Source organism: Aquila chrysaetos, chromosome Z, assembly GCF_900496995.4.
Source record: "Aquila chrysaetos chrysaetos chromosome Z, bAquChr1.4, whole genome shotgun sequence".
Classification (NCBI taxonomy): domain Eukaryota; kingdom Metazoa; phylum Chordata; class Aves; order Accipitriformes; family Accipitridae; genus Aquila; species Aquila chrysaetos.
The window spans coordinates 84,324,439-84,345,730 of record NC_044030.1 but is presented as its reverse complement, the minus strand read 5'-3'; the positions used below and the strand labels follow the sequence as shown (position 1 = coordinate 84,345,730).

General features: G+C 49.2%; 1 protein-coding gene across 5 annotated transcripts in view; it reads left to right on the top strand.

Annotated features, from left to right (window-relative positions):
* Positions 1-21,292, top strand: part of ZBTB7C (zinc finger and BTB domain containing 7C) — a 159,426-nt gene that overhangs the window by 102,285 nt on the left and 35,849 nt on the right. Inside the window, exon 1 of one of the 5 annotated variants that reach the window (XM_030005653.1) lies at positions 12,499-12,618. The exons of 2 other annotated variants lie outside the window; for them this stretch is intronic. Coding sequence is in view for 1 of the 3 variants with exons in the window: in XM_030005650.1 (XP_029861510.1) it covers positions 13,751-13,779 (29 nt within the window). In the remaining 2 variants the exon portion in view is untranslated. Of the gene's footprint in view, positions 1-12,498; positions 12,655-13,697; positions 13,780-21,292 lie in introns of those variants that run through there. 2 more of the 5 variants (XM_030005654.2, XM_030005650.1) reach the window with 2 other exon arrangements.

The window sequence follows — 21,292 nt, the reverse complement described above, 5'->3', positions numbered from 1 at the left end:
CAACACCTGATCGCGGTGCCAACCTGCCCGATGCGCCGGCTGAGTAAGGGTTTTAAGACAAGAAGCCTTTGTCCTCTGCGGTTATTTAATTTTTTATTTTTTTTCCCCCCTCTCTTCTAAATAATTTTCTCTGACTGCGCCGTCTCAGGCTCGGCTGGAGCGGCGGGGGGGGGGGATGTTCTGCCTCGTCAAGCGTTAATTGCAGCAGAGGAAAAACACACCAGCCGAGCAGGGAGCTGGGGTGGAGGCAAGGAGGAAGGTGGGAGTGGAGGTAATATCTTTTTTGGAGGGATGGACTGCTTGCGGTTGCATTACGCTCCTCGCCCCGGCTGCTCCCGGATGCGGAGCCAGGGAGGAAGAGGAGGTGGGAGGCAGGCAAGGCAGCGGGCAGTGCAGGGCGTTCCCTGGCAGGGCTCTCACCCACCAAGGACTTTGTGCAAAGCATGGATATTTAAAGGCACACTCGGGAGCGATGCCACAGAGATCCTGCCTCCCTTTCAGTGCAGGAATACGGGAGCAAAGTGCTTGAGAGCAGCCACAGAGATTTGGGTGTTGCCGGTTTTGGTGCATCCTTTCTGATAAATTCAGGTGACAGAGAAGAGACAACCAAAATCAGTGGCTTTTGGGGGAGATGGGGTCTTCTGCGAGCTGCCAGCAGCTTGGGTGATGGGAGTCACAACCGGGAAGAGAGATGATCCCGGGTTCAAAGACTGTGGCTGGTACCTGCTGCATCTTCCAGTAGCATTTGCAGATGACACCCCAGACTTTTTTAAACGTCACCAAATTTTTACCTTGCATCTGGGCAGCCCAATAAGGTGGCTGCAGCTTCCTTGAAGGTGGCTCTGCAATCGGTATGGATCACCTCACCAAAACTGTGTGTGGTGGGATTCGGTGATTTTAAGCCATACTGCCTTTTTTTTTTTTCCCAAGTTTGAAAGATTTTGTAATGTCTAGCATTAGGTAAGACTTTGATTTAATGCCTTATCTCTTGAATTCACCTTCAGCAATAACAATGTATTCTAATCCTCTGTTCAGGTGTTGATGGATGGGGCCTGTTTGGGTTAAACATCTGGGATTTGAATTGTTGACCCCTTTCTGTCCCTGAAGCAAGAGCAGTCGCAGGAGCCCTTGAGGAACGTTGTGAGCAGCAAGTTCTCCATCACTGGTTAGTGGCAAAGTCAAATGGAAACACGAGGCCAGGGGCGTAGGGTACCCTTAGCCAGACTTCATCTCCAGCTCCCATGGTGAACTCTGAAGGTTCACATGCAGTGGTAAGAAGCCCTCTGCAAATTCTGGCAGATGGAAAATAATAGGCTGGGGGCTAAATTCTTCCTTGGGTGGGTTTCAGGAGGACAAAAAGACATGAGGACAAAAAAATTCTTGGTTTTCTGTAAGGCTTTTTCCCAGAGACCGTTGCCCACCTCTGCTAGGTTGGTGCATCTGGAGCTGAGTAAGCCTTTGGGCTTGGCTCAGGCTGGGATTAGGGAGCAAACCTCCCAGGTCACTCTCCAGGGGCCCAGTGGGGTCCTCCCTGGGAGATGCCACAGCATCAGTCCTGCGTGAGACCCTCCTCTCCATCCTCGCTGCCCCAAGGACCTGCGCTCTCCCCCTGTGCCAAGGGCTGGGAGAGCAGGGAGAGAGCAGCAGCCCCAGGGACCTCCTTGAGGTCCCATGAGGTTGCCTAACCTTCATGTGCCTGGTGTGGTCATGAGATTGCTCAGGGCTTTCTTGGTTCTTGAGATAGAGAGGTTTCCCCTCATCTTTTGCATGGTTGAGCAGGTCTGGTCCCTTCCAAGGCATCTGCAGAAGCAGCAGGAAGAAGGGCAGATACCAAACTGTCCTTCCAGACCCAGGAGAAGACACAAAGGAAGGTTGGGCAGGGAGCCACACTCCTGTGACCTGGCTTGGTGTGTCCAAATCACTAAGGGACGTGTTCCTTGCCCTTTGGTGCCCTGAAGACAAAAGACATAGACCTACCCTTGGGATCTGAGAGTGAGGAGCACATAGCAGCCGATGGCCGTGCACTCTCCTCTCCCCTGCAGTGCCCTCTTCTGCTCGGAACCTGGAGAAAAGTGGTCTCCCATGAATTTGCTGAGCCCCACATCTTATCTCCAGCGTCCACCCAAGCAAGGGATGGAGGTTGGCTGGCCATGCCCAGGACGAGCAGCTCTTCCCACACACCGCGTGCCCCTTGCCCTCCTCCTTCACCTGCCTTGCGCGGGCACCTTTGCACTGTCTGTCCGTCACTCAGCCTTCCTCCTCGGTACCGCATCGACTGCCTGGTCCATCAGGCAGTGCTGCCTTTGCTGAATTAACTTCTGTTTTTCTAAAAGGGGAGAGTAGAAGTAAAACACAATAAAATTGAAGACATGGTAACGCATGACTTCAGGGGGAGCTGGATGATGCCTCAGAAAAAAGGTGGTACCTGTTCAGGGAGAAAAGAAATGGTGATGCTAAGGGGACGCTAGGGAGAGTGTTACTAGTATAACAGGGATGCAGTGAAGCTGCTTCATGTTTAAGCATTTCCATTTTCTCTTGCTAAAGGTTTCTAAAAACCTTTTCTTTCAGCTGCTAGGTCTCTGGTTTTGGAGCAGCGGACAAGACCTAGATGTCCAAGTCTGCGAGGCTGCCCGCAGGGATGCTCACTTCTGTGCCTGGCACCCCTGTGCTTGCCTTCGAGGTGTCGCTGAGGTGTTCGCCCATGCATTAAGTGTTGTGTTTTCCCAAGGGGCAGCTAAGGCTCAGGGATAGGAAAGGCCAGATGGAAGTATTCCTGTTACAAAAAAGCTGGATCAAGGTTTAATTGATTTCCTTGGGGTCACAAAGGTCAGCGTCGGCATTAAGCCCCACGAGGAGCACAGAAAGGGCTGGTCGGGGTCACGCGTCCTCTTGTAGGCAATGGCCAACTCTGGGTGCTGCAAAATCCTGCAGTATGGAGGCTCCGATTTACCTCCTGATACCCATTCCACGTATTCTTCCTCGGAGATGTTGGGGTGTGCATAACATCCAACCCTCTGCCCTCCTGCTGGGCCAGGCATCTGCATCTCTCTGCGGGGATGTGGTGCCCCCCCTGCCACAGTGTCACCTCCCAGTTTCTGCATCGATTCTGAGCATCCCACCTCTGTTTTTTCACTGCCTGTCCCCTTCTTCTCATCCTCTGAGGTGGAGTGATGACCCCAGCCAGATGCTTGGCTGCCAGCATCTCTGCTCTGCTCAGATCGCTTGGCCTCTCCTATTTGTGTAGCACATAGCTGATTTATCAGCAGTGATGTTATATTTGCTTCCAGATAAGAAAATGCTGAATATTGGGGCTGGGATTGAGCCTTGTGAAACCCCCCTGGAAACAGTCCAATTCCCCTCTGACAGCAATTTGTTGAGATCAGCTCCGAATCCTCTGCACATGTGCTTTATTCTTATAATACAGCGCTCATATTTTAATCAGCATGTCACGTCGTAGTAAATCAAACGCCGTACAAAAGCCTATGTATATTATCTCTAGGCAATTATCTTTATTAACCAAACTTGTAATCTCCTCAAAGAACAAAATCAGCTTTGTTTGATGTGATGCGTTTGCCACAGAACCTCTCTGACGAGCATTAAGTGTATTCCCGTCCTTTAATTCCTCTTCTGGTTGACTCTCAGGAGGGTTCCCATTATTTTACCCATGATTGATGGCAGACAAGGCAACCTGTTCATCAGGCCATCCCACTTGCCCCTTTTGCAGATCAGTGCAGCATTTGCATGCTTCCAGCCGTCTGGATCTTCCCTGGTATTCCAAGATTTATTAAAAATTAACATCAGCGGTCCAGAGAGCTTCTCAGCCAGCTGTTGGAGGGCTCTTGGGAGCAAGTTATCCAGGCCTGCTGATTTAAAATTGTTTATCGCTAGTAGATGCTGTTTAACAACCTCCTTGGTTACTAATGGACTGGAAAGTACTTCATCCTCCTCATGTGATACAAGCATCTCATCCTGCTTCTTTCCAAATGCGGACCAGAAATATTGATTGAACACTTCTGCCTTTTCTGCATCATTACTTTTCTCCCCATCTGAGGCTGCGCTACTGATTTATACAAAGGCATTATAATATTTCCAGGATTACTCGCCGTCCCTTTCCATATGCAGCTGAACATCTTGTTAGCTTTGTGGCTGCGGCTCTGCACAGAGCAGAGGTCTCCGCCGTGCTGTCTCTGTTGCTGGGAGGTCCCTTCCTTGGTTTGACACAATTTAGGACCCTGGAAGGTGCCTGAGGAGCAGAAATTCCTCTCCCTGCCCTGCATCGCTTTGCATTTATTAAGGAGGAGTTATTCATTTGCTGCACTGTTGCCCATCCATTTGGGTTGCTGAGCAGTTGGGCCACCTCCAAGAGCTCCAAAACCATCAGACCCCCCCAGCCCTTCCACAAAGGATGAGACTTGCCCCCAAACCCCTCAGATTTTTTTAAGTCATGAACATTCTGCATCTTAACATATCTGTTAGCCCCACCGTCTCCATGTTGCCATGTTAATTTTAGGTTAGTCATCCATGGATGTACAAGCCCTCATCTCTCCTTAGCAGTTTGTGACTGTCTGCTCTCTCCCCTGACCTGGAAGAGAGCTGCTATTTCTTTCTCCCATCTTATCTTTGCCCTTTGCCTTTCCTTCCATTTCCCCAGCTCCCTCCTGCTCCAACCAGAACCTGCGTTCACCGATTCCCCTCTGTTTGCCGTTTTGCTCGCACCTTCGAGCAGTTCTGCGAGACGAGGACAACATCAGTTTTCCTGTGTGCAGGTTGCATTGGCCGAACCAGAAATGGAGTTTTTCTGCAGCGATGCTCTTATCCCCTTCGTTGCTACTGATTCAGCAAGGTGGGAGGCGATGAGGGGGCTCTGACCTGCAATTACTGCACATGCTCTGGGGCAGCACCTGAGGATGCCCGGGTGATGAGACAGCCCATCCACAGCATGGCAACATCATGTGGGGCTGTTAATATTTTTGGCTGATATGAATTTCTTCTTGTGTTGTCCCCGTTCATACCACTCCCCTTAGCAAGCGTGTCGCAGGACCACATGTAGCTGTCATAATTTCATCTGTACTAAAGAGTTTGTTGGATAAATACCTTTTCTCCCACTGAGTCCAATCTCATGCTCTTCAAAGCACAATCCAGTTACGCATGGTGGGCTTGAGATAGGAGGATCATGTTTGGGGTTTGGTGCGGGTTTTTTCCTGTGTCTGCTGTATTTTGCTTTTTTCTTCGTTGAGTGTAGGAAGGTGGGGTCTGGTGGTGAAGTCTGGGGGTACGGAGGGTGGGCATGGACAGTGGGTGTGTTTTGTTGCCCCATGTTGTCCTCATGGCAGGCTCCAGCCTGTTCAGGCTGGGAGGATGGTGGGCAGATGGCCTCTTTCTCTCTCTTCCTTAGGAGAAGATGGGGCCATGCCAACTCCTCCTGAGCATCACTTGCTGCTGGTATTTCCCCCATCCAGCTTTCCCCAGCATGGGAAGAGGGCAGGCTCAGGGCTGAAGGGTGCCACGGGTGCGGAGAGACCACGGGGTCCAGGTTTTAATCTGTGCAAGGCTCCACCCACCTATCCATAGCTTTTTTCCAGAGCAATCTCCATCCCTGGTCGAGCTCTCTGCAACCACATCGGTTGCCGGCAGAGGTGTGTGGCACAGCAGTGAGATGCTGTGGGAGATGTTCACAGCTCTCATCCTTGCTCATGGGATCATAACCTTCAAGTCCCCACTTTGGGAAGAGAGCCACACTGTTTTCTTTAGTCTAGCAGAAAAAGGCTTTGTGTGATGAGGTGCTCGGAAGCTAGAGCTGGGCACGTCCAGGCAAAAAAAAAAGGAAAAACATGCAAATTTTTTAATACTGAGACTAATAAACTACTAGAAACGCTTGCCAAGGATCAGGGCAAAGCCCCCTTGTTTTGAAATCTTTCAGCCAAGATTGCCTCTGCTTCTAAATGCTGGAGGGCTGGTGGGAACTAAGGCCTTGCTGCAGAAATTACCAGGTGAAGTATTTTATTTTGTATGAAGCTGGAGGGCATAATACATGATCATAACGGTCCTTGCTGCTTGAAAATACCGGTACGGAATAAACCTTTGTTTTGTAGCCTAAATTTCCTATGAATTGTGGTCTGAAATCCATGAATAGAGTTAGCAGGGATGTTAAAATCTTGAATATTATGAGGAATAGGCAAAAAACGTTCTGCTGTAAAGTTTGGGACAGCAAAGGATGAGGATGCTTGGGGAGCAAAGATGCAAGCTGTGAAGGAAAATACTCTTGCACCCACTAAAGGGAGATTGATCGGTTGTGTTCAATATTGTATGTAGCTCAGGTCCTCCCTCCCAAGTGCAGCGTGAAAGCAGAGGAAATAAAAGCTTGGCTTTTGCTAAGGAAAAGAATGACCCACGATGTCAATTTTTCTGCGGGAAGAACGGCTGAATTCAGTGTTTTCCTTTCTCGCTCCATCCTGCTGCAATGCTTTGCTGTGCGGCTGGGCAGGCCGGCGAGCAGATAATGAATCTGCCGAAATGTGGTTATTGATATAGCTGAGATCATTATACCTAAGGGTCTTGTGAGCTTTCCCATCTACAGGGGCATTTTTCAGAAGGTTGCGGTCATGACATAAACAGTCTCATTTCGTATGAGATCTCAGCTGGCGAAGTCCTCAGCCTGGGAGCATTTTTTAAATACGTTATCAGGAAGGTAAATCAGGTCAGCCACGTTTTTTTTTTTCAGCTAGGTGAAGTAAAATGCTTCATTTGCCTCTCACTATTAATGTGATATTCTGCAAGGAGCTGTGGCCTGATCCACAGCTTCTGAAAGCAAATGAGGTTGTTTCCACCTACATCAGGGAGCTTCTGCTAAATTTCTTATTCCTGGGTAAGGATAACTTTCTAGATCGTGGAAATGAAAGCAAGTGGTCTGGCCAGAGGGTTATCAACGCCCGGAGGCCGGCACGCTGGTTATGATGGGCAATTTGCTTGGTCATCCTTAGCCCATCCACGGGTGGGACAACACGAACAGATCCAGCAAGGAGTCATGGCTCATTTTGTGCAAGAGCAAAGCAAAAATAACCCATTGAGAAATTATGAGGCAGGGAATGCGTATCAAAAGCTGCGCGGAGCAATTGCGTTGGAGCTGTGAATTGTGCAAGGAGGTTTAAAGAGGTTGCAGTGGAAGTCAGGCTGAAGTCTGCAGCCATCACTAGGGTCTGGGTCTTTGCAGATGCCCTCCACTGCCTCCCTTTCATCCCCCAGCAGACTGTATTTGTGTCACTTAGGGTTTTTACCACCCATCTCAAGTTTGTTCTGGGGTGCTGGGAAGGTTTTTTTGGCATCGGGGGGGTGGTGACACGTTTAAAGTAGATGTTCAGAAGCCCCATGTGGTCTGGACCTCCCTGGAGGTCTGCATCTCACCCAGCTTCAGCTGCCCTGGGGAGGGAGAGGTACGTCCAGTAAAACTCTGCTCCAACCCATCAAGCTCCGCAAAGTGGCTCTTTGATCCACATCTTGCCTTTTATTATTAACATCCATTTGTGTTTAGAATTCATCCTACGATCATTTATTTTTAGTAGCCCTCGCCCAGTCCCAGCCCTGCACAAACACAAGCTGAAGCAGACTTGAGAATCTTTCCCAATAAAGACAAAGGGAGGACTGAAGCATTAAAACCAAGCAAAGTGACCCGGCTACTGCCTTCAGACATGTGTCATCTAACCAAGTAATCAAGCGATACATCAAGTATTTATATAGGCATGGGTTCAAGGAGGAAGATGTGCGTGCACTGGGGAGCGGGAGCTGGTGTCATTCCCTCCTCGCTGGTGGCTTCAGGGATGAGACGAGGTTCCTGGCCCCTGATCTTCATCTCTGGGAATGGCCATTACCTCAGATGCGCTGGCTACGGCTTCATTTCAGGAGATGGAGGAGTATTTAATGCGTTTAGCCTTACAGCACCTCTCCAGTGCCATGCCACCAAGCCTTCCACGTCCTAATCTGTCGCCCTTGGAGATTATCTTTCTCTCCCACTGAGCAAGAGATTGCACAGGCAATGGCTTTGCCTGGCTTCATCTTCTTTCATTAGACTGAGAATAAGACCCAGTGGAGAAAGGTAAATGTTTTCCAAGCAAAATACAGGTTTAATTCAAAGTTTGTTTTGCCATGTTCTTGCTAACGTGGGATCATTCTCATGCCCTTGTGGCACGGTGAAGCTGCAGGGGAGCAAGAAGGACTGGGAGCTGTAGGGCCAGCTTCACCCAGAGGTGACTGCACTTCCAGAGCTGGTACCAGTCCCTGCTGGAGCAGATATACTGGGGGAAGAGGGGAGGTGAGGGTGCAGCTCTTCCTCTGAGAGCTTCCCAGTGAAACCATATGATGTAGCAAAATCCCATCATATAGCTACACATACAGTGTGTATATATACACGTACACCCTGTACACCTATACAATATCATCTTGGCTGCATCCAGCCCTGTTCCCTCCATAGAAATCAAACTGTGTATTCATTTCTTGAGGAAATCTCTGGGTAGCATAAGTGACCCTATTTCCATTGAAGACATTGGAGCCTCATTGAGTTCCACCATCCATCCACGTTAGGCAAAGCACTGGAGATCCCTTAGGATCGATCTGGATTATGGCCATTAAGGTTTCAAATATGAAATCACTGCGACTCTGGCTCAATTGTTTTAGCAGAGCATTTAATTGACATTGGTTTTCACTGATTTGCTTTAGAGCTTTTTTTTTTTGGATAAGAATATTGTGACAGCAGCTTTGCGTGTACACATAGCCTGGACCAGCAAATCTGCCCCGTCCATGGCATGGGGTAACTGGTAATTCAGCCTCTCGCTGGAAACTGCTTCTCGTCTGCAGAGCGTGGGGCTACTAGCAAGGAAATCCCTTTCAGGACTCACTCATTCACCCTTTCCCGATGTCCACAACTACCTTTTAAAGATGAAAAACCAGCAGCTCTAACCCAAGCCGTGAGCTCAGAGACCTTCTTAAACCCGATGGGTTGTTGTCCCATCACCTTTCCTCCTGACCTGGTGGTACCCCAGCAATAAGGGTGCGCAGCAAGGTTGTGGGCTCACATCTCTTCCTTCCACTTACTCTATCACCTTTAAAATAAGGCCAACATTTGGAAGCACTTAGGCAAGGCTTAACTTTATTGCCTGGAGAGCAGTGTTGAAGTTAACGGGGATATGCACCATAACAAACAGAAACACGTGTGGGTGGGTGGGATAGACACCTTGGAGGAAACTTCGTCAGGCTTTTCCAAGTTTCCCATTTGCAAGCAGTTTCTGTGAGATTTGGGGGGAAAATATGTTGCTGGGTTTTATTTCTTACCAAAATTAACCTGCAAAAAAAATCCTCTTTTTTTTTACCTAAAGGTTTTGGCAGTAAAATAGGGATGTTTGAGGAAGAAAATTATTTTTTCTTGAAAAATGTGATTGGTGCAGCAAATCTTGCTGCAGGAAATATCTTCCTCTGGCTCTCAGGAAGCTGGATTCACTGAGGTTGAATATTGGGCTCCAACTAGCCAACTTTTTCAGGCCCCCATGGGTCCTGAAAAACTCAGATTTGAAAGGAAAAATTGCAAAAATTCACAAAACACTTGTGCCAGTTTATTCTCTAAAAAAAAAAGGTGTAGAAAGCAAAACTGTGTCAAAATTAATTTTGCCCAGGAAAAAAATTTGATGATCGTTTATTTTTCTGATTGGACAGGCATCCTTTAAGTACTCTTTTCTGGAAAGCTTGCAATTCAGTGTACCTGTGATTAGAGCTTTACTGACCTGGGATAAGCAATCATTACAACCTTTTCTATTATGTTTTTAACTAGGTGTTTCCTGTTGTGCTTGTGAACCAAGGTGGGGTCTAGCACAACCCTTTCTTGTCTTCTTTCTCCTGTTATTCTTATTTCACACCCTGTTAGAAGTAGTTTAGCCTCTCTTCCTTTCTAGTCTAGAGACATGTTCATCCCTCTGTTAACGGCAATCAAAAACTGGGAATCAATTTCACATGGGAAATGGGAAATAATTTCCAGGGTTCAGTGGAGACCTGTTGGTCTGCAGTGGTTTCAGACTCAAAGTCATCACTGAGATGTTTCATTTGTCACTGTCCCCTGCCCCAAGTATTCTTCTGTATGAAAATGTTGGGTTTGGATTGCAGGAATTTGGGGACGTTTTTAATCATAGAATCATTTAGGTTGGAAAAGACCTTTAAGATCATGGAGTCCAACTGTTAACCCAACACTGCCAAGTCCACCACTAAACCATGTCCCTAAGCGCCACATCTACATGTCTTTTAAATACCTCCAGGGATGGTGACTCAACCACTTCCCTGGGCAGCCTGGTCCAATGCTTGACAACCCTTTCAGTGAAGATATTTTTCCTAATATCCCATCTAAACCTCCTCTGGTGCAACTTGAGGCCATTTCCTCTCATCCTATCGCTTGTTACCTGGGAGAAGAGACCAGCACCCACCTCGCTCCAGCCTCCTTTCAGGTAGTTGTAGAGGGCAATGAGGTCTCCCCTCAGCCTCCTTTTCTCCAGGCTGAACAACCCCAGTTCCCTCAGCCGCTCCTCATAGGACTTGTGCTCCAGACCCTTCACCAGCCTCATTGCCCTTCTCTGGACACGCTCCAGCACCTCAAGGGTATTGGGGACATTTCCATAAAACCAGCTTAGGAAGCAGCACCACGAACAATGCACTTCATTAGCATGGGATGGAAGTAATTGTTTCTTCAACTGGTTAGCTTTGGTGGATTGATGGGAGCAAGTCATTTTGATAGAAAAAAAAAAAAGGCAGTTTTTGTGGGAAATGAAGAGTCGCTTGGTTTTGTGCTTCGGGTGCGTGTGGGTGGTGGATGGGTGCTCCCATCCCACAGGGGATGCAGGCTGGGGGAGTACCAGGAAAGCAGTGAGTGGCAATTGGTGTTCCTCTCCACACCAGCTTGGCAGTTGCTGGATGCTGCCCAAGTTTTGCTTTACTCTTATCTGGGGCCAGACATATTGTTCGCACCGACTTCATTTACTGATTTACCCAGACACTCCTTAGAAACCCAGTAGTCAGAGGAACTGCAGATAGTGGTTTGGGTGTGGGGATGGAAGCAGTATGTTTTTTTTCCTACAGACCAAGAAAGCGTGTACTAAAAGTTTCAAAAGTAACCGTGCTCCGAGCACGGAGTTCTTCCAAGCTGTGTCTGGGAGTGCCAGGTTGCCCCAGGCTATCTTACACTTGATTTTGCCTTGTGCTTCAGAAAGATTTCCCTTGTATAAACAATTTTGGTTGTGATTTGGGGTTTTTTTAATGTGCTCCTTTAAAGGAAAACCAGCAGAAAGGCATGTAACATGGAACTTGGTGTCCAGCTGCTCTCATCGGATTTACTGTATTAACAAAAAATCTGTATTTCCTTGTTGTAATACCAGTGCCAGAAAGGAACTAGTATTTTATTAAATGCAGTGTTTAACTTAATGCGCGGAGATGTGGCTGCTTAATTTGGGGCAGAATCTCAAGAATGAGCTGATCCCTAGGGCACCCGGTGAGGAGGAGGGACCTGTTACTTATCACTCAACACGATGGCCAACCCTTTGAGGTTGCGCACATGCCGGCAAGCCGGGCTCAGCCAGGTTGGGCTGCTCACGGCGGTGGAGGCGGCACGTTCTGCTGAGCGGGGCTCCGGCGGGGTGACTCCTCTGCCGGGGACGTCCTCGTGGATGAGGACCGCAGGAGATGGGTGCTGGATGGGGTTGTTGGCCCCATGGGTCCAGCTGAGGTGGCCAGGAGGTGGCTTCCAAATCTGGCTGCCAGGGGGGCTTTGAAGCCCCACACTGGGCACTTGGGAAGGGTTTTCAAAGTAAGTCATTCATTCTTTGGATTGGACACCCAATTTGGGGTCTTGTCAGCTGTAGAACACAGCGACGGGGGACTTGGGTAAGCAAACCTCCCCTTTGAAGATGCTTTGCCTCCATCTTCTTGCTCACGTGGGTCATTCATGCGCAAACCTGATTTTTTAGTTAAATGATATCCAGTTCTTTTCAAAAGAGGAGGTTTTCATCCATCCATCCCCCCCCCCCCCCCCCCGATTTACCTTGTCTCAGCCGAATGGGTGCACGGTTTGCAGGGGAAGCAGAGCAGATCAGTAAGAAAGTCACCCACGGCGTTACCTCTGCGGGGGCAAACCAGCACGTGGTCAGGGCTCACCAGTTACACCAGGGAAGGGCTTGGCCCACCGAGTGGCTAACAAAAAGAATGCGATAAATCTGCTTCAAGAAAAACGAGGTTTGGAAAAAAAAAACCCAAAACCCACAACAACCTCCCCAAGTTTTTCTTTCCAAAGAACTTCGTGTGCTTGTTTAAAAAGGAAACATGAAAAGATCCCGGTAAAATCAGCCCATGTCCCGCGTGTTGTTTAGACCTTAATAGTACAGGTGGATGAGGAGGGCTCCGTGCCAAATACTTTTGGTTTAGAGGGAGTGGTGGGAGTGAATTCTCCTAACCGCTCCTAGAAAGGCTTAACTTTCCGCACACAAATCAATGACAATCTCCGCTCGGCTGCAGACACTCGGGGAGCGACGCTGCCGGATTCCCCGTGCAGCCAAGGCTGGCGAGGGGAGGACGAGGGTCGGCACCCGGAGCGGGAAGGTGGGTCGGATGCTGTACTTTCGACTTCCAAACTACGTGGGTTTCAAATTTTTTTTTTTTTTCCCCTTTTAAGGCTTTTGCGGTTTCTTGAGGGGAGGGGGAGGCGCTTGAATTTCATGCTCGGAGGCTAATTGTGTTCGTGTTAGAAATCTTCGGCGCGTCGTAGCGATCCTCTGTACTAATCTATCGCCATTTACATGCATTTTTAATTGCTGTTTGAACTCGAACCTGTGATTCTCTGATTTCTTTGCTTGGTATCTTGAATCTTTACCAAGCCTGGAGATTTTGGCTGTGTATCAACACCTGTATGATACAAACTCTCAATTTGAGGGTTGTTGTTTTTTGTAAGTCCGGCTTAGTTATTTGTTTGTTTGTTTGAGATAGGAAATATCAGTGTGAAAACACATCTGCTAACATCTCCTGCTGGGTAGGCAGAAGGGCTCTGATGAGGCAGATGATTAAGTCTGTTCTATTCTGTTCTGTTCTGTTCTATTCTATTCTTTTCTATTCTATTCTATTCTATTCTACTCTATTCTATATTTTTAACACTTATTTATTAACATTTGTTTTAAAGTCATTTTTGTTTCGGTTGTTCCTTGCAGAAAACTTGTGGAAAAAACCCCACTCTCCTCTTAAATAGTTAAAATGTCTCAGCAGATTTAACGCTGGCTGCGCTGCCCGAGCTGCAAGTAGGGATCGCATGGGGAAACCAGAGGTGCTTTATCTGGAAAGCCCCTACCTGGAGTTTGGGTTTAAATTTCAGTCTACCTCCAGAACTTTTTGCTTCTTTACTAGCAAACGGGACACAGCAGGACAGGATGTTATACCCGGTTAAGCTTTAATATTTTTAACAGCTCCTTGAGATTAAATGCTGTTTCAGCAGCACAAACCCCCTCTCCAGCTCCCCCGGCCCCGCGTAGGTAATTCCCAGAGCCGCTCTGCCGATAAAAACAACAGCCGTGGTTTTGTTTAAGGTTGGGCTGAATGAAAACAGGAGGGGAGGAATGTGCTCAGCAGAGGAGGAACCGGCGCTTGGCCATTCCGGCGTTGCTTTCCGGAGCGCGTCGGATGGACGGAAATACTTGGTGCGGTCGTGCGGGGACCTGCAGTTTGTTCTGCCCTCGAAAAGGAGATGTGGCAGTCACCTTCCAGTTCACCCAGGTACAATATTTGGGGGAATGAGACCGAGTGGGACTTTCCCCTCCTTTCTGCTTAGTGGAAGTGGAATCGGATGGAGGTTTCTCCTCCTGGGAGGATTTGGAGGTTGGGAGCAGCAAAGGCAGCCGGCTCTGTCTGAGCCCTGGTTACAGGGAGTGGATGCCATGGGCACGGCCAGCCCTTGCTGCCTTCAGCATCTCCAACACCCCACACTGGAGAGCAAACCTTTTGCAGGCTTCTCGGGATGTATCCTGGTATATCCACCTCAGGCCAGCCCAGCAAATAACTCCTGGAAAGGTAGATGAGATGCTCTGCTGTCTTTCCCTGTCTTCCAATGCCTTCTATCACTCCCACCACCGCAAAAAGGACATTTCAAACCCGTGCTCTGAAGCAGGCAGCATTTAACACCCACTTTACGCTTGTGCTTGATGCCGTTTACTTCAGGTGCCAGGCAATGAGGAGTCAAACCCGGCGTGTTTGAGCGCTGAGCAAGCATTAGCCATACAAACCTGGGATTTTCCAGCGAGCCCGGGGCTGTCCGGCACCTAACTCCCTTAGCCTCGCTTTGAAATTCCCCCTCTAATTAATAAATAAGTGGCAAGTTTCACTGACATAATTTCAGAACTATTGCTCTTAATTAAATAGCAAGTTATTAAAATAGTTTCAAAACACTGAAATCTTGCCTCCCCGGTTCATGGTCCTGGTCTTATTCCCATTAAGTGTCGCCAGTGGAATGGTTTTATAAACTTGGAAGCAATTAGAAAAGGTGAAGGATCTCGGACCGCATCAAAATGTGATATTATCGAGTGTGCGTGGATGATCCTAGCAAAGCAGGCAGTGATGGGAGGGCTCATCCCTGCCCATGCTCCTGGCCGTGCCCCTACCCCTGCCCTCCCGGCAGGATGGGGATGGGAAGGCAGCATCACGCCACATATAATGTATATATTTATCTATAAATATAATATCTATGTTATAAATGTACATACAGTATATGCATTTGTATACTGTATGTATATTGTACACTATTATATTAGCATGTAATGGTGCAGAAGGGGCAGCTGGCACCCAGCTACACCACGCTGCGGGTCAGGTCAGCGAGGTAGCTGCACGGTTTATTTTCCTTTGGCTGAGAGCTTTAGCGATGAATAGAAGGAGGGGATCCGGGGCTGGGATGCTTCTGCCAAGAATGATTTGGAGGCCTCTTTATATTAGTCAGAGCTTTTTTATTCCTTACTGGAAGCCTGAGAGGAGCCGCACGCCCGATGGCAACGTTGCTCACAGGTCTGCATAATTTTCAAGTATCGCTCATGTGAGCAGCTTGCCTTAATTATAGATTTATTTCTCGCTGCTGTTGGATTGCTTTGTTCCTTGTGCCTCAAAAAGATGTCCTTGCTCCTAAGGAATGGGTGCGTGGTGGTCGTGAGTGCTTTTTTGGGTCGGGGGGGAAGGATACCACATCCCAGCCGGTGGTTTTGCAAGGGGCTCGATGTGCTCGGCAGCTGCAGAAGAGGAGGAGGAGGAGGAGGGGATGTCCCACACCATGAAGGCTCTGCGCCATCTCCGTGTCGGTCCGGGCAGGCACGTGGATGTTAGGACCATCAAATGACTTCCACCTCCCAGGGAGCGGGAAGATGCAGCAGCCCGGCGTTGCCGTCCCCCACCCTGCCCTGCCTAGCAGGGAACCAGTTTGGGAAGTGCCTCCGTGTTGCCCGCGGATGAGCCAGCCCAGGAGGAGGTAGGAGACCACTTTGGATTGAGATCCTGGCACTGCTGGGAGGAGGCAGGGTGGAGGGATGGAGACCAGCCAGCTTCCTAACTATGCAAACAACCCACACCCATGTTCGGTGTTTATCCCCGCCGAGCCCGTCACCATGGTATCTGGGCACCTTTTGCCAAGGTGAGTTGAAGCTGATGGAGCAGATCCTCTGCCAAACCCCAGGCTCTCTAGGCATGTGTCTGGGAGGTCTCCTAGATCAGCTCGATCTTTTGGAGTTCCTGCTGCTGGGATAATCCCAATCCCCGCCGCTGCCTGGCCAGCTCCTGTCTGCCATGAGCTCCTCAAAGCGGGTGCATCCTCACCTCTGCCGTGGGGTTTCCTTACGCCGTGTCGCACCACGGTGCCGGGCAGGCAGCCGGAGAGGTGGTTTCACAGCCCCCTGTGCTGGGACTGCTGCCTTGATGCAAAATTTGGGCTTTTCTCCCCCACTTGGCTGTGGCTCTGAGTTGCTGGGGAGCGATCCAGAGGCTGGTGGTGCCTCCAGGAACACATGGGGTCTGGGCACATCACTGGGTGACCAGCTGGTGATCTATCACGTTCTCCTCACTGTTCGTGTTCTCTGTCACTGTTCTGCTGTGGTTTGGGGCAAGTTGTTCCATCTGCTACCAGCAAAATGGAGGTGAGAAGGTTTGACAGCCTCCTGGGAGGAAATTGGAGAGGAGAGGAGAAAGGAGAGGAGAGGAGAAGAGAGGAGAGGAGAGGCGAGGCTGGAAAAAGAAAACAGCAAAGAGGAAAGAAAAGCAAGAGCATATTTTTTCTGCAAGGTATTCAGCTAAAAAAAAAAAAAAAAAAAGAACATTTTTATTATCAATGTTGAGCAGTTTCGAAATGGGAAATTTCCCCTCCTGCCCTACCGGCAAGTCGTTGCCCTGGCCACTCGCTGGTGGTGTGCAAGAGGAGATGAGTCCCATCAGCTAATCCCTGTGACTCCCGTGTCCCTTCCAGACCTTCTCCCCAGCCTTGCAGGGATGCAGACTTTGGGTGCAGCTGCCTTTCTTGCACAGAAATAATCAGGGGATGAAACTCGAGGCAGCCTCAGATGCATTTGGCAGCTTCTCGTTTCCCAGCGGCTGGCCAGCGATTGCGTTACGGCTGCTTTTATACTCTGCGCCGAGAGACTGAACGCTGGCTGAAAGGGGACTCTGAAAGTCCACCTCAGCCGGGATTAATACCTCCGTGCCACAGCTAGACGCTGGAAATAGTAGAAGGGGACAGATTGCAAAAGAAATAGGTCAGATTTGCTTTTCTTTATCACCAGGTCCTTGTGCCGTGAGCGGGTCTTGCTGCCTCTGTCTTTAGGGAGGTGTTGGATGAGACAACCTTCTCCATGGACGGGTCCCAACCCCTTCAAGGTGCTAGGTGGCTTTGGGAGCTGCAAGGGAACATGAGAACTTCTCAGCATCCCAGGGCAGAGAAAAAGGTTGTGATTTACATGCAGGCCCCAAGCTTGGTTCATTTCTGGCAACTTCTGCCCTCTTAAGTCCTGGCTGAAGAGAAATTAAAGAGATTAGCTCCTCTGTGCCTCAATTTCCCTGGATGTAAAATAAGTCAGTAGTCGCCTTCCGTGCGTCTTGGTCTGGTTTTGAGAGAACTTGGAGATGCTCTGGATGTAGGGTGGTAAAATGAATGCCAAGCCTTATATCAAAAGAGGATCAGAGATTTTACGCTCGTGGCTGCAGAGGAGCAGGCAGGTTGCAATATTCCAGCCTTTCCACCATGCACATGCACTTTCCAGTTTTGTTGCAATTAATTACAGTGTAATTAAAGCAGAACGACAGTGCTAACTAAGGGCAAAATCTTGTGAAACAAATAGTGTTTGGGCTGATTTTGTAATTGCTCCAGGTTCCCCAGATACAAATTACACTGTCAGGGCTCCTGATTTATGGCAGAGCAATATATGCACAGATAACTCAAGGCAAGAGCTGCCTGCCTGGGTTGCAGGGGTGGAGGTCCATGTCCCATCAGTTCTCCTTGTGGGTCACCCATGAAATTTGGGTTCTCCTTGAAGTATCCCATGGCTAGCAGGACACAGGTGGCACTGGCTCTTTCCCTCTGCTCCATCCCCAAGGCTTCTCATGGAATTTTTCTCACCAAGGAGGTGGCAGATGCTGCCCTGGGTGCAACTCCATCCTGGGCAGAGGGACACAGCCGGTGACAAGCCACCAACGGGGACGTGGTGGGCAGAGGGATCTCATTCATCCATGCTGGTCCAGGCTATGGGACAACATGGCTGATGGAGCAATTTAGCCCTTGGCTCCCAAATCTTTCATGCTTGCAGAAAGTCCCCATGTGGGTGAGCAGGCAAGGCTTGGCTTTGCTAAATCGCAGGCAGATTTTGCTGCCTGATCCTTCTCGGGCTGTCTGGTGGGGCCGCGATAAATCATGCCGGAGCATGGTGACTCAGCTGGGGAAGGTGACCTGCAAAGGGAATACAAAATGTTGTGCCCTTACCTGCTTCTCTGAGGGGGACCGGGCATTTTGTTTTATAGATTTGTTTCCTCCGCTTCTGTTGCCAGCTGTACTGGGAATATCGTGCTTTGTTTTTGTGCAGGAAGTCCTCTTCCAGATTAGAGAACTGGAGTGGGTGTTTTCTCACCTTTAATTAAAAGGAGTGAAGCTGTGACTTTTTAGCAAAGAAATCCTGCCTTGCAAGCATTTGGAGGTCACTTGAGTTAATGCATTTCAAGAAATGCAAACAAAAACCCCAAAGTACCCAGACATCGTTGCCTGGAGTTTAAAAATAAGTGAGGTACGCTTCTGAAAAAGTCACAAGATCAAGTGAAAAACAAAGAGATGAGCTAAAAGCATCAATTCTTACAATTAAACCCCTCTGTGTTCATTTTTTATCACTGAACATTGGGGTTTGGGCCGTGAGTCGCTGTCTGCTGGTGTCCCAGCGCCGGCGTGAGCCCGCTTGGTCACACCAAGGGCTCCATGCGGGATTCAGCCATGGAGGGATAATCTCTCCACCAGCCACCGAAAAATCCCGTGGTGCTCATGAACATCCTTTGCTGTGGGTCACAGGTGGCTTCCCGCTGTACCTGGAAAGGTGTGGTGGTTCCCACCACCATCCCGGCTTCGGCTCGGGGTTGAGCATCTTCCCCCGACAGGTTTTGGCATTGGGTACCAGTGCCCCCTCCCAGCACATCCCACCAGCAGCCGTGCTCCTGCTCTGAATACTAAATCCTGAGACAGAGAGAAGGAGCCCGTACGCTGATTAATTTGAGCCCGTGCTGCTCTTATCCTGGTTTCAAAGTAATTGTCTCTCCTGTCCACAATTTTCTCTCCTTACATTTCACTGCATATTTATTAGGTTTTTGTGAGGCTATCTGCAGCCACATTAAACCAATTTACTCCTTGAAATGTCTGACCTTTGATCTGCCAGCCACTGCCTTTCGGAGCCAGAAAAAGAGCCTTTAATAACGTGTCACATGAAAGGCTCGCCGCAGAGCCTGTCACTTGCACACCCGAACTCCAGTTAATAAAGTATCGGATGAATCAATTATTGCCTAATAATTGTTACCTATATTTTTGTGCTAAACAAGGAGAATATTTTTCCCCTCTTTTCCCGGTCGCTTTATAATCTCCCACTAGAGAAAACTGATAAGGCAAATACATGTACACAGCTATAACTAATATTTCTCAAGCAACATCTTCAACCTTTGTAGCCAGTTCTGATCCTGGCAGACTCGGGGTTTTTTGCAGAGGCGTTAGACTATCTGAGTGCATCTCATTCTAGGAGTCCCTGCAGCATCCCTGTGTGCTCTGGTGTGTGCTGCGTCTCCTGAGGCCCTCCAGCCATCCTCCGCAGCAGGCATAGGAGAGGAGTGGGGGGTTAGTAGGTTGCAAAGTGCTTTGCTGGGGATTATTCGGCTGTTTTCCAGGCAAGGGCAGTGAGGCAGGGGGATGCCATGACTTGTCCATCACAGCAAGGTTGGAAGCAGCCACCCCAAGGACCACGCTCCTCACCGGCACCTCCCAGCACCCTCGGCACCTCCCGGTGTCCTTGTACATCAGGGCTGGATGCTCCTGTATCATCGCGTCCTGCTCCAGGGGCAATGCCTCACCTCCTAACACATGGAGAGGACAAAGTGGGGAGAGGACCCCTTCCAGTGGGCTGCTGGCACTACTGGCACAGCCGGCTCTTCGTGCCACGAGACTGGGCAGCTCATATCACGGTCGTGGCTGCGTCCAGCCACCCTGGGTACCTTTTATTTTACATTCTTATCATGTATTTGAAGTGACCAATGTGTTCTCTCTTACTGCTACGGAGCCATCGAGCTCTCAGGGGTTTGCCGAGAAAAATAGAGGCAGATGTGGCCAGCTGCTGTTGAAATCAGGACGCAGGGACAGGGCCGGTGGGATGCAGCATAGCTCCCTTGGGGTCTCTGCAGCCTCTGGGCACAAGACGCCGCTGCCCTGAACCCCAAGAAGTCACCTGTAGCATCTCACCCTGGGTCTCAGACCCCTTTTTGTCAGGCTGCTGGCTCTCTGCGCCTGGTCTGGACTGCTTTTGGGGATGATGGAGAACGTTGTTCAGATCCTTGTGGAAGCCAGAGCATCCCCGAGGCCCCAGGGGTACAGGACGCTCTGCTCAGGCAGCCGGGCTTTGCTTGTGCTTTGGGGAGAGGTCTCCCTGGCGCTCCCAACCTCTCCCCTGGTAGGGACATCAATCCTGCTTCTGCTGAAATCAGCAGCGAAGCTGGATTTCACGGGGGTGAAATGGGCCGGTGAAGTTTAATCACAGCAATTACAGTTTCTGTCACCTGCAAGGTTCTCCGATGCATCACTCTGAAACAACATCTTGCCCAGGAGCTCCATTTCACTCCCAGTGACATCTCTGCAGGGCAGGAGCAGGCAGCCGTCCGGAGAGGAGCATGCCTGGGTACAGATCCATTCTGGAGGTGGCCTTGGCAACACACTTAGGCATTTATGTATTATTTATTTTCCCCAACGCTTTCCATCTCTTACGTAGTTGCTTAACAGCATCAGGCTTTCACAAAGTGAGGGAGAAGGCTGAAAAATGCAGGAGGCAACCCCGGTCTCCTCTCTCTGCTTTAATCTTCCCGGGATGACTTCTCGCTTGCCATATGGGGAGGGACGTGCTCCTGACATCCCTAGCCTGCAAAACACCGCAGCGTCAAGCAGAAGCAAAGTCTCAAGTTTCAAGGGAAGGAGAAACCATCTGCATCGCTCTCTAGCACATCTGTGCTGATTTGGCTCTGTGAGGACTTGGTTGCAAGCCTGTAGGATTCATCTTCAGAAAGGCTGGTATTAATTGCCGTTGAAATGGGAAGCGTTAAAAGCTGGGTGAAGAAGAGGTGAAAAAAAACGGGGAAGCTTGGAAATACTATGGGCTGATAATTCTTTCCGTCACTCTTGAGTGTATTAACAACGTTGATGGTTAAAATTGTTACTGGAGGAGGCCATCTGCTAGGCTTTGCCTACCATGAATCGGGAGGCGAGGTGGAAGTGAACATCGCTGGGGAAGTTTCAAACCAAATCCCAAATTTGAGGCAAGATTCAGATGGTCCTGAAGACCTTCATAAACCTGCATTTCTTACCTGCATTAAAAAATAAATGTACCAAACCAGATCTCATTCTCTGTATTGTCAACTACATTTTGGATGGAGGGACCTGATGTACCTTCCAGCTTTAATACTGGCTCACGCCTTGTGCCTTCATCCCTGCTTACCCAATGAAAAAAGTCACGATCAGGGGCACATTTTATCCAGAACT